Consider the following 12,176-nt stretch of genomic DNA (forward strand, 5'->3'; position numbering starts at 1 on the left):
TAGATAAAATGTTATTGGTCATGTCTGAGTAATAAGGTCCTTGAAAAAGAAACCTTATATAAGGACAACAGATTGATAATACTGGCATTGAAAGTGTGAGAATGTGAGTTGTATCAGTTGCAGGGTTTTGTGCTCACAGTTACTAATAATGAACTCAATTATTAAGTTTTTCAGCTAAAACATGTAGAAACAAACTTAAAAAAATATAAGACTTTCCTCTTACTCTCTTTATTTTATAATTTTTCAGTAGAGATAGATGTATCTTGATGGATTAATTTTAATATTTGCATAGGTTTTGTGGTCTGGTCTTTCGAGGACCTTTGTCTGTTCAAGAAGACTGGATAAAGCACTTGCAGCGACACATTGTCAACGCAAATCTTCCACGGACTGGAGCTGGCATGGTTGAGGTCACATCACTACTTAAAAAGCCTGCTTCAATTACTGAAACTTCATTTTCTTTACTGATGGCAGAAGCAGCATCATAGAACACAGAAGCATTTTAAATTTTAATTGGATGTAAATTTGAAATATTTCATCATTTTTTAAAATAAATTGCTACACTAAATTATGTTTATAAATGCTAAAGACAGAAAATAGAGGAAGTGGATTACAGTAACATCAAAATAAATTGAATACTTAACAGTTACAGTAAGTAGTCTTTATATTTTATAATAGGGTGGAAGATGTGTTTTTAAGGTTTATTATGTTTTTGTCAGTTACTGTGTTCACTATCAATACAAGACCATTATATGTATGGCCGCCATTTTTAAATTGTTGCACATGGGTACTTAAAAGACAGATTTTAATAAAACAAAGAAACCACGTTCTCTTCAGTGTTACCCAAATCAAGGTTCTGTTTATTCCAAAAAGAATTACATAGCAAAATAAGATACTATTATATTTTGTTTGTATGTATGTAGTGTTTTGTATAATACCAAGAACTGCTAATACAATTTACTCAACTTAGGGCATTAAATACCATGTACTTCATAGTTCAAGAGACTGTTTCGTTCAAATAGGGCAATTAGTACTATTCTATCTAGGTGTGTAAGTGTTTTTTTTAAATCACATGAGGCTTTTTTGTACTAAAAAGTGGAGGGAAACTTGTTTAAACAAATTTCTAAGAGACATATGTACATAATACTGGAAATTTGTGGTAAGGAAATATTCTTTACTTCAGTTGCATTTCTCACTGACAATAAAGTGGTGCATCCATGCTACCTCCTACTTGTCAACAAAGATGGTATTTACCCTTATGTTTTTGTATCATAGTAGATTCAATCCAACTTTCTTTATTATAAAGCATCTTTTTGTTAACAAGTTTGTTACTTTTATGACAATTTACTTAAAAGTCTGACTTGCTTACAGAAGTTTGCCTCTACTATTTTATTTAACACTGTAGAAATGTACTAATAAGCATTGCTCACTACACGGTTAGAGTAGGCTTTTCATTTATAATTCTGTTTAAAAGTTTGATCATTTTAGAAAATTCAAACACAGATTGAAATGTTTCTACATATGAAGAGAATGTTTACAACTTAAATTTTAGAGCTTGTTTTGGATGTGATTATATGTATGAAAACTGTAACACTATGCTCATGCTAAGGACCTACTTACAGAATTATTGAAATAAATGTGCTGTGAGGATGGAAATATGGTGCAGGTGTCTTGGTCATGATGAATTGTGTTTGTTCATTTAAACTGTCTTCAGAACATGAGTTTTGTTTAAATCAAATTAGATTCCTCTACAAATCAATTTTGTATGCAAGTAACATTTCATTTTACTCATATAGGGTAACAGATACTGTAGTTAAGCCAAGGATATGCATTGATATTTTCTTTATATGTAAATAAAGTTAAAAGCAGTTAAAGCAAGAGGAGTATTTTGGTAGAGTATATACATACCTCACTGCCAGTGAAATTGCTTTCCTATGGTATATCTCCTTACCAGAAAAATCTCTAAATAAAAAGGTTTAAAGAAAATCTAAATGTCTATAATGTGAAGCATTTATTTGCATTGTGTGAATTAAGTTTGTGGAATTAATTTGTCTTGCTTGAGATTAGAATCTTTTCATGATCTTAAGTAAAAGTACATTTACTTGCAATAAACTGAATTGTTCACAGACGCATTACACTGGATTGGTGGAAAGTATGAATAAATGTCTGTCTTCCTGGATGCACAGAGTTCAGAGTTAACACGTGAGCCTTGTTAATGTTCTGATAAAATAGATGGGCTAAAAATGCACAGCTGTGCAAGGCAGAGGCCTCAGACAAGGCCATCCTAGCTCTGTCAAGGCTATCATTAAATTAGTGCTGTCAGGTTTTTAACTGTACAAATTGCTACAGTTAAGTTTAGCTTTCTTGTTGAAATTTTTTCTCTTGTAAGTGGAAAATCTACATTTAAAAGCTGGAGGAATAAATACTTTAGAGATATTAGAAAAGATAACTGGGATGTTGAAGTTGTATTTGCAGACAAATTGTGTATGCAGACTAACCAATTTCTGAATTTGTGGATACTTGTAGGACTTTTTTATACGATGTGAAAACTGAAAATTTAAAGCAATGTGTTGAAACAGAACAGAGGGAAGTGATCACATCACCTTGAATGTTTATAATGCTTTAATAGAGTGCTTGTTTACCCTTCTCACCAAAAAAGGTGCTTGTTGAGAGCACCATATTTTATGGCTGTCTAGCAAATGAAAAAATCAATTAAGTGCAAATGATATTTATCTAGTGTTGTTAAGAATGCTTGTAAGGTGAAGCCATACTGTGCAGAATTTTGCATTAGCAAAAAACTCTTACTAGATTCATAATAATCATTTTAAAAACCCTAGTTAATTCTATTTAATTCCTTAAACCCCAATAGCGAGCTACTTTATGTAACACTAAAATGCAAGGTTGTGTCTGAAGAGCAGTGAGCTCTAGGGCTGATCAATTTCCAAAATGAGATTCTATTGATGAGGACTAGTTCTCAGAGACAGGCTGTGTGCCCTGCTGGCATCAGATCATAGTAGTATAGTTTGAAAAATATGTAGGAGTTCTAGAACTCTTCTGATTATTAAATTAATTGCATATGTGGTTGATACAGGCTGAATAATCTTAAAAAAAAAAAAAACATAGAGTACTATTAGCTGTCCTTAGCCTCTGGTCCTCAAGTGGGGCTATTTGTTGTCCTGGTTTCTGTTGTTTGGAAATGCAGATTTTTTTATCATTATCTACAAGGAAATATAAATCCCCCTCTCTAGAGTTACCAAAATTCTAAATCATGTGGTAGAAGAGGGTAAATTAAATCAGTAGCTTTGTGATGCCAGTCTGATGTTCCATGGCTTGAGGGGCTCTGTGGCAGTCTGTGTGAAAGAGCTGGATTTCCAGAGTTGCACATCTAAACACGAGCGTTAGTCTGTTCAGGTTGGCTTAGGTTGCTTTGGCGTAAAGGCTGCAGTGGCACAGTGATTTTTGTTTGGTTGACTTTGGTTCTTTATCACAGTCCTACTTGTTTCTGAAGTTATCCTAGTTTCTGGTAAAGGGTGTCTTTAGTAGTAGCCTCAGGAAAATCATAGACCACCCCCATACACTTGCAATAAGGTGATTGCCTATATTTCCTAGTCCCAGTGATATTTCCAAATCCTCTTCAAAAATTAAAACTCTGCTTGCATTCCTTGAAAAGATGTTTCTGTAGAACCTTGGATAGGTGATTAATTTAAAGTGCCCGTGGTAGCAGCTGCCAAGTGTTAGTGTGTTCAGGCTGGGCGCATGGAAAAGGAGGCGAGCAGGCGACGGGTGTTGGGCCTTGCTGCGGTTTGCCCGGTACTGTGCTGTGCCTTGGGCGAGCTGTAGGAGGTGGATCGCTTCCATGGGCTCACGGGGTCCATCCAGCTCTGCCCCAGGATCCGACTCCTTCCTCAGGGCTTGCCTCCCCAGGCAGCAGCGTCAGGAAATGAGCTGCTGGCTCCTCCTGCTGGGAGAGGCAGCGCTGACCGGAGCTGTCGGTACCTGTTGGGGAGGGAGAGCAACCTGCAAAGTTGGGCACTGTAACTGCTGGGTGTGGTTGTGTTTGAGCCGTGTGCCTGCGCTAATTCCTACTGTTTCAGCCACGCTCAGGGAAATCACCAAGATTTTTGAGGTAAGTGATCACAGGAGAAACGCGAGTTACGGATTGGGGCTCAGAGAAGAGCATGCAGAGTTTCTGAAGGTCAGTGTCACAGGACTGAGATGGGAAGATGTAATGCTGACTGTGATGCTTTTCTTGGGCTAGCTGTGGTTCTAGGTTTCCTGCAGTGCTTTAAAGAGGAGTTATGCATTAAATCTACCTGATTCTGAGAACCTACAGGAGATAAATTGGGCTGAACAAATGTGGAAACATTAGCAGTGAATAACAAGTACTTGCTTTTAACTAAATGGTTATGGGCTGTGAACAAACTCTGTTTAGTTCAGCACTATGGTTAACAGACTTTTCCACTTTTATAACAGTAGTTAGTGGCCTGGATATTTAAACACCAGTTTCATATTTTAAAAATTGATTTATATAGTTTTGAGTTTAAAGAAAACCCCAAACTTCTTAGGGTGGTACTTTAAAAAGCTGATTGCATTATGATTTCGGATATTTCGATCCACCGTGCTTTGTAGGTGCTGTTGCCTGATACATGGGTAGCAATTGTGATGTAATGGAAACATTTGGCCATAGTGCCAGGTTTGTAATCTCTTGCAATAAACTGTTCCTTTTTAACACTGCAGGCTTCTTGGTGTTCTTCCCATTGCTCGGAGGTGAGCTGCACTGCACATGTCATTTAACTGGGGGATTCCGCCCCAACCAGAGCGGTTGTGTGGTGATGCAGAGGGAAAATTTGCTGGCTGTGTGTAGCCACCTCAAAATTTAGAGAGGTGAGGCAAGAAGGGGGATATTTTACATTCCAGTGTTGGAGACTAGGGATGAAAATTGGTGGTGGAGGGAATGCCACCAGAGCCAGGGGCCCAAATCTGAAGCTGAATCCCAAGTGACAGTGGCTCTCATCTGTTCCCATCTGCTCACTTTCCACTCTGTACAATTTGGTCTCACTGCTGCCTTCTCTCCCAGCTAAGAGAAATTTTTCTTTGCAGCTTTGGCTGTGCGGTGTCTGCCACATGTACCTGGATGGAGTACACTGAAAAATCCAGTCTGCCAGGTGCTCTGCAAGTCCTGATCTCCTCCTGTGGCACGAGAGGATTCATTGCCATACCACAGCCATTCATGCACACTGTTAAGAAAAAAATGCTGAGGTTGATAAAATACAGCCTAAAAAGCTGTTTGGGGTGTGTTTGTTCCAAGTAAGGGCTGGAGTGAGGATCCCTTACATGCTTTGCTAGGGTTGAATTCTGGCACTGCTCATTTCCATTTCTAGTTGCACTATAGGCTAATAAACTTGTATTTTAAAAAAGCAAGACATCTCTCTTAACGTCAGTGCCCTATCCCTGTATTAAGATTTGAGGAGAAGTCAGCCAACAGCCTTTTTATAAAACTGCTTAGTAATACTCAAGCCCATCAAGTAGAAAAACCTTGTGGTCCAGTAGCTGGTGTCTGGCTGCAGTGCTTGCCCCTCAGGGGTCCTGGCTGCCTTTGCTCGTGTGCAGGTGGAGGATCAGGGCAGTGTGTCACTTCACTATGAGGGTGGTTTGCACAGGCAGCCTGAAGACTGACGTGGAGTTATTTTGGCTAAAAATAAAAATTGGAATAAATGCATTCCTGTGGGAATGCTCTTCTCTAAGTAGAGGCAAACATTCTTTCAAAAGCCCTGAAAGATCTTTCTCATACAGGCTCCCATGCTCTTCTCACTGCAATTAAAACCCAAGCAAATAGCATCTTCAGTAACTGTGTGGCCAGAGGTTCCAAAATTTCAACTCTTACTGTTCAGTTAGGGAACAAAGGGAGGCTTGGAGCCTTTTCAGAGCTTCCAAGACACTTGTACACCTTATGTTGTATAAATCACAACACTTTTGGGCTTTCTATCCTATATTTTCACTTAAAAGTACACTTTTAACTTAAAAGGTCTGAGGTTTGTGTACTAAGTGATGATAATCCTTCTGATTTTGTGTTAAAGACATGCAAAATGAAACATGATACTCATTACATGAGTGTATGTAATGATCAACATTACATCATACTCATGGTTAGTGTTCCTAAATGTAATCTACCTCTTCCAAATCTGTTTATTGGAAACTGAAAACTTCATATGTAAACCTTTGATTATGTATCTTTAAGTCAGCAGCATCTTTGAATTATGTTTGTATCTCTCTGTGAAACTCAGCCACATCCATCCTCACTGCTGTAGCAACGAATGCTGAAGCTCTGAATCCCATTGTGCTCTTTGAAACGGCTTCAGAAAAGAATAGACTGATAAAGGAGAATGCAAACTAACATCATTAAGCTGTGTTTTAACCAAATAAGGAATTGTGTGTCACCCAGGTACAAGTCTTGCTGACAAGAAATAATTCTTTCATCTGTTTCTTCCCTGAAAAAAAACTAAATTGTGTGAAAGTAGGAGAAAGAAACCAGCCATATTTAGATAAAAAAGCAGGGGAAAAAAATGTTTTAAAAACAAACAAAAACCCCACCGGTTGAAAGAGAAACTGCAAAGAGGAGAAGACAGTATAAGCCTGGTGTTGACACTTGTTTTGTAGTCCCTGAAATCTAGCTGATAGCTGCATTTGCTGCCCCTCCAAATCTTCAGGGGTGCACTTGGGTTTCTGGCACAGAGGAGGTGAGGGCAAATACTACCCTTAGCCAAACAGCCAAGGAAAGTTTTCACCCAAAACTGTTAAAGAGATAGGCAGTGACAGGGGAAAGAGGCTTTAAATCAAATTTCTTATTGGAAGTCAACTGTGCCCATTCCCTTTGCCATCTGGAGTACATTTACTGAAGCTTTTTAAGTGCTGTGTATAAATCCATAGACAGTCCAATCATGAAAGAACATGAGCTGCTCTTCCCATGTATGTCCTTAGTTACAAATTTGCTAATGAAATCTGATTTTTCAGGTTCTGTTCATGATAGATTGTCATTCATTGCCTCCAAAAATTTTCTCCTTTAATATTTGACATCCATTATTTTGCAACATTCTCTTCTCACTGAAATAATCTCAGCTACTCAACCCAGTGTTCTCTGACTGCAGCTGACCATGAGTGCTAATAAATGACTGAAGACCCTGACCCAGAATGTGAGTGTTCTTGCAGGATCCCAAACTCATTTCTTTGCCCTGGGGCCCAGGTTCCCATCTGGGAACGGTACTTAGCCGCGTCTCACTGGGCTGCTAACCTGACTGTTTTCATTATCTTCATTCCTAGCTTGGTTTGTTTTCCCTTTCCTCAGTTTTTGCTTATATCCACATTTGGGGTTTTGTCTTCATTTTTTGTCTCTCTTTTTCTTTAGGACTTTATTTTACTGCTGGCTACCAGTGATGAAGCTTTCTGGGAAAGTCCTATATTAGTGTGAAAACAGATAGAGTATTGCTTAGTATTCTTAAAAGCATAACTATTTGCTTGATTTATGATTTATTTTATATAGAGACACTAGCACTCTAGCTAAATGGAGAAGGGAGGAGGAAATGTTTAGATTTTAGAGTGATTTGGGGTTATACAAAACAAAAATCCCAAGTTACACAGGTGGTACCAACCCTTGATATGCTGCTGGGAGCTGAACTCATCAGTTACCTCTCTGTTTTGTCTGCACAGGGCTGAATTTACTGTCTTTTTTCTATTTTTCTGGTAGCATTTCTGAAATCACAGAAGTATTTAGAAAATGGAGCACTTGAATGATTTTTGTGAATACACAGCTAGTTAGGTTCTTTGAGCAAAGCAAAACAGGGATATCTATGAAAAACCATTAAAAACATTGGAGATAAGGATCTCGGCCCATAGATATCTTTTATCTATGATAAAAGATAAATGCAATAGGTGGCATGAAATTCTTAGGTAGTTAAATTGTGAATTCAGATTTAGGTGGAGAACTGTGCAAGTACGTGAGCAGCCCTCTCCACCAGCAGCAGCAAAATCAACAAGTACAGGTTTCTGTAATTTCCTGTGTTGTGGAGGAGTTGGCACCCAGTTCATAAAGGGTGAGGACAAGAGAGGTCAGCCCTGCTTTCCAGTCACTCCTACAATGTATGTTGTATGCTGGGCTCTGGGAGTAGTATGATGGCCCAGACTTTTCTTGCTGCATCAGAAATTGAAAGCAGTGTGTTACAGGAGTATCTACAATCTACATGTGTATGATACTTGTTGCTGTAGTGCCCAGATTTACAGTGGACATCTTTTTTTTCTTTTCTGAAGTGGAAGGGGTTTATCTTGCTGTGTCTTAGAGATTTCAGACTTTACTCCTACCTAAACAGATTAAGAATGTCAATCCTGGCTAGATGCTAGGCACTGAGCTAGAGTCCTGGTGTGAGATGCCTGAATGGCCTGTGAGAACTCCCCGTACTCAAGCAGTCAAGGCTGCATTTGAATTCAGGTGCTGTGTTGGGTTTGGATGACAAGCTTTTGGTAGCAGGAGGGGTCATGGGATGGCTTCTGTGAGAAGGCGCTAGAAGTTTCCCTTATGTCCAATAGAGCCAGTACTGGGCGGATCCAGGATGGACCCACCCCAAGCCCATCAGTGATGGTGGTAGTGACTCTGGGATAACGTATTTAAGGGGATAAAACTGAACAACTTCAGCCAGAGAGAGAGAGAAGGTGTGAGAGCCACAACTCTGCCGACACCAAGGTCAGTGCAGGAGGGGCAGGGGGTGCTCTGGGTGCTGGAGCAGATTCCCCTGCAGCCCATGGTGAAGACCATGGGGAGTGGCTGTGCCCCTGCAGCCCGTGGAGGTCCAGGATGGAGCAAAGCTCCACCTGCAGCCCCTGGAGGACCCCACACTGCATCCAGTGAATGCCTGAAGGAAGCTGTGGGACCTATGATGGAGCAGTTCCTGGAGAACTACAGCCTGTGGGAAGGACTCATAATGGAGAATTTCATGGAGAACTCTCTCCCAGGGGAAGGTCTCCATGCTGGAGCAGGTGAGATGTGAGGAGTCCTGCCTCTGCAGAGGGAAAAAAGGCAGAGACAACCTGTGATGAACTGACTGCAGTCCTCATGGGGGAAAAGTTAAGCCCAGGAGAAAGAGCGGGTGGTGGGAAGGTGTTTTAAGATTTATTTTTAAATTTCTCAGGATCCTGCTCTGAGTTGATTTGTAATAAATTCAACTAATTTCCCTAAGTCTCTTACCCATTGGTGAGTGATTTCTCCCTATCCTTATTCTGACCCATAAGCCTCTTGATTCTCTCCCATGTCCTGTTGAAAAGAGAAGTGACAGAGCAGCTTTTGTGGGCACCTCTTGTCCAGCCAGGGTCAGCCCACCACAGGTGTTTTATTTCAGCTTTCTGTCTCTGAGAATTTGACCAAAGCTGAAAATCTGTTCTACTGTTGCTGTTATCACTGTTGCACAGAGAGAAAGCCTGACAAGTTTGGAATCACAATAAAAATGGAGCTGTTATAGAAAATTGAACCAGATGTATTCAGAGCTTCAACCGCTTCATGTTTCTGCTGCCAGGAAACAGCAGCACGTGCTGCCCGCAGCCAGAGCTGCTGTTTGCTGCTGTCACAGGGAGCTCATTTATTATCAGAGCAAACCTGAGCACTTTCCCAAGTTTTTTTAACTTTCCTTGCATGTACGTTCTCTCTCAGTTCCTTTCCCCTGCCCTCAGGAAAGTGTTAGTTGTGTCATTTTTAACTGGAAAGGTTCTTGTTAAATTCTTTCTTAATTCCACAAGACTAGCAAAGGTGAGATTTTTATCCCTCTTCACACTGCAGATCTGAACTACTGCCCTACCCGAAGGTGGTCTCTGCACGCAGGTTAATGAGACCCATTCCCAGATCTGTACCCAGGAACTATGCATCTATATCTGGAAGTGTGGTAAATCAAATGAAATAGTATAAATGTAGCCTTTCACCATATGGGTACTTTTCCTTGATTAACAGTCAAAATTGTTTTGATCTTACTCAAGAGAAAGGCAATATAAAATCTTAGTGTTGTTTAGGTATGGTTGGTGCTGTAATGGGAAAATGGGGGATGGCAGAGCCATGGACAAGGATGGGGTTGTGGACACACCAAATGAAACCACATCTTAGTTCTTAAGCTTTCCTGAACATTATTAAATTCTCCATTAAAATTCACATGATCTCTGACCTGATTAGTGCTGGGAGCTAATTGGAAAGAGGATTTGTGCCTAGTGCTAAAAAGATTTCTCAGAAAAAAGCTTTGTAAGTCATGAGGAGTTAGTGAGATTCATCTCCTTTAAAATACTCTATTTGAAAAGTTAATAGGTGGGGTATAAGAAAAACAAAATGTTTTTTAAAATATTTTTAAAGAAATAAAAGAAAAAATGAAATGCAAAATCTTTGAAAAACAGGTGCAGCTAACATCTGATGTGGAACAATATATAGATAGTTCAAAATCAGATATAATGTAAGAAAATAGTAAAAGTGATTAAACTACTTTGGGGAGCCTTAATAGATGTATCTCCTGTTTCTAAAAATGCATGAAACCCTGAATATTTTGTGGTCTCTCCCATCCCAGAAAATATTTTACACTTTAGAGTGGGAAGTGCAAGATGAAAGGAGAGAGTTATCCCAGTTTTTCATTATGACTGTGCAGGATAAGCCATTTGCCATAAAATGGGAGGAGGAGCGAGCAGTGGAACCCACGTGTGCTGCAGCAAGGCTGGTAATTAGAATGTAGCCAGGCAAAATCACAAGGGGGTATGTAATAAAGCTTTAATGTGATTTAAATACCGTGACGGAGTTGCATTCAGTGACAGCCTGCTCACGGAATTCAGTGGGACAGGCTCCTCCGCAGAGCTGGGCTCCATCTGGCCGGGCACCGCCAGGACGCGGCACTTCCAAACTTCCTGTGCCATCTACACATGTGCCATCTACTGAGTGCTCCCAGCTCTGGGGTGAGTGCATGTTACTGCCCTTTAAAGCATCGTGGATTAATTTTTACTGGTCCTCAGAGACTGTCACTAACAGAAGGCAGGGCAGCTCCCATTTCTGAAGTCCCAGCCCAAGCTGCTCTGTGTTCCTCCAGGGAAACAACTCTTTTGAGAATCTATCTCAGTCACTTCTCTCTCTGCTTTTCTTGTCAGCTCTTGCCTTGGCTCTGAGGGGAATGCTCTTCTTACATCTCTCTCCTTCTGATTGCACTGTGTAAAAAAAAATGGCACTTTTTCCTTGCACGTTATAAATAGAGAGGCGTAATGGTTGCCTTATTTGTTAGACTCTACTTGGACCACACAGTTTCATTGGTCGAAATTATCCTTTAAAGATGTAACTGGCTATTTTATAGAAATAACAATTTCATAAGCAATTTTTGTAAGTTACATATTTTTGATTTAAATATTTAAGTAGATGAGTAATTTCTGAACAGTCACTCATTAGGTTGGATGTTACTGCTGCTGTTGTTGAAGCAATTTGGGAAATAACTGCTTTTCAGAAGTTTTCATTACACTCTAAGAGGATGGAGGCAGGTAATGAGACAAATATCAAATGTGAGAACAAAAAAGGATAATCTGGAAAATTGTCAGTGATGGATAATTAGTCTCCAGGGCATTGTATTTCTAATTGTCCCAGGCTGTGTTTAAACATGTCATCAGAATTAGGGGGAAAACATCTGTTTTCTATAATATTCTAATAAAATAACTTACAGATCTCAAAGTAATTTCCAGCAGCTGTATATAACCAGGGTAGATGACTAATTAAGAGATGATGCAGGTACAGTAATTTGGATACTGGATCCAAGAGTTTCACTGGAACAGAGATTGTATCAAGCAGGCTGATGCAGGTATGGGCTTTACCTGCAGCCTGCTGAGCAACAAATGTGTCAAAAATGGAAAGCAACAGCTGAAGCTGGCCACCTATAACTCATTTACTGCACTCTGCAATAAGCCTTACAAAAAAATTTATGGAGCAGATGGGCAAGAAATGTTCATAGCCTTATGTGCCTTCAACTTTTGGTAAACAGATACAAGTGAATGTATCTCAGGAGTTCCTCACTGAGACTCTTGGGTCATGTAAAAACATTAAATGGATCTGCTGGGAAAGGATTTGTGAGCTTTGAAACAAAACCATAGTGGATGTGGTTAAAAACAGTACTTGTCACTGTTGCAGATGTGGT

At 39.7% G+C, this 12,176-nt stretch overlaps 1 protein-coding gene across 13 annotated transcripts in view; it reads left to right on the top strand.

Annotated features, from left to right (window-relative positions):
• The window catches only part of ZNF644 (zinc finger protein 644), an 81,899-nt gene extending 77,168 nt beyond the window's left edge, over positions 1-4,731 (top strand). For 10 of the 13 annotated variants that reach the window (XM_015636043.2, XM_015636040.2, XM_033516432.1 and 7 more), the window contains one exon: positions 293-648. In XM_015636043.2, coding sequence (XP_015491529.1) covers positions 293-485 — 193 coding nt within the window. In that variant the 3' untranslated portion in view covers positions 486-648. Of the gene's footprint in view, positions 1-292 lie in introns of all 13 variants that reach the window. The other 3 variants (XM_015636038.3, XM_015636048.3, XM_015636049.3) reach the window with 1 other exon arrangement.
• The last annotated feature ends 7,445 nt before the right edge of the window (positions 4,732-12,176 follow it).

This window comes from Parus major, chromosome 8, assembly GCF_001522545.3.
Source record: "Parus major isolate Abel chromosome 8, Parus_major1.1, whole genome shotgun sequence".
Classification (NCBI taxonomy): Eukaryota; Metazoa; Chordata; class Aves; order Passeriformes; family Paridae; genus Parus; species Parus major.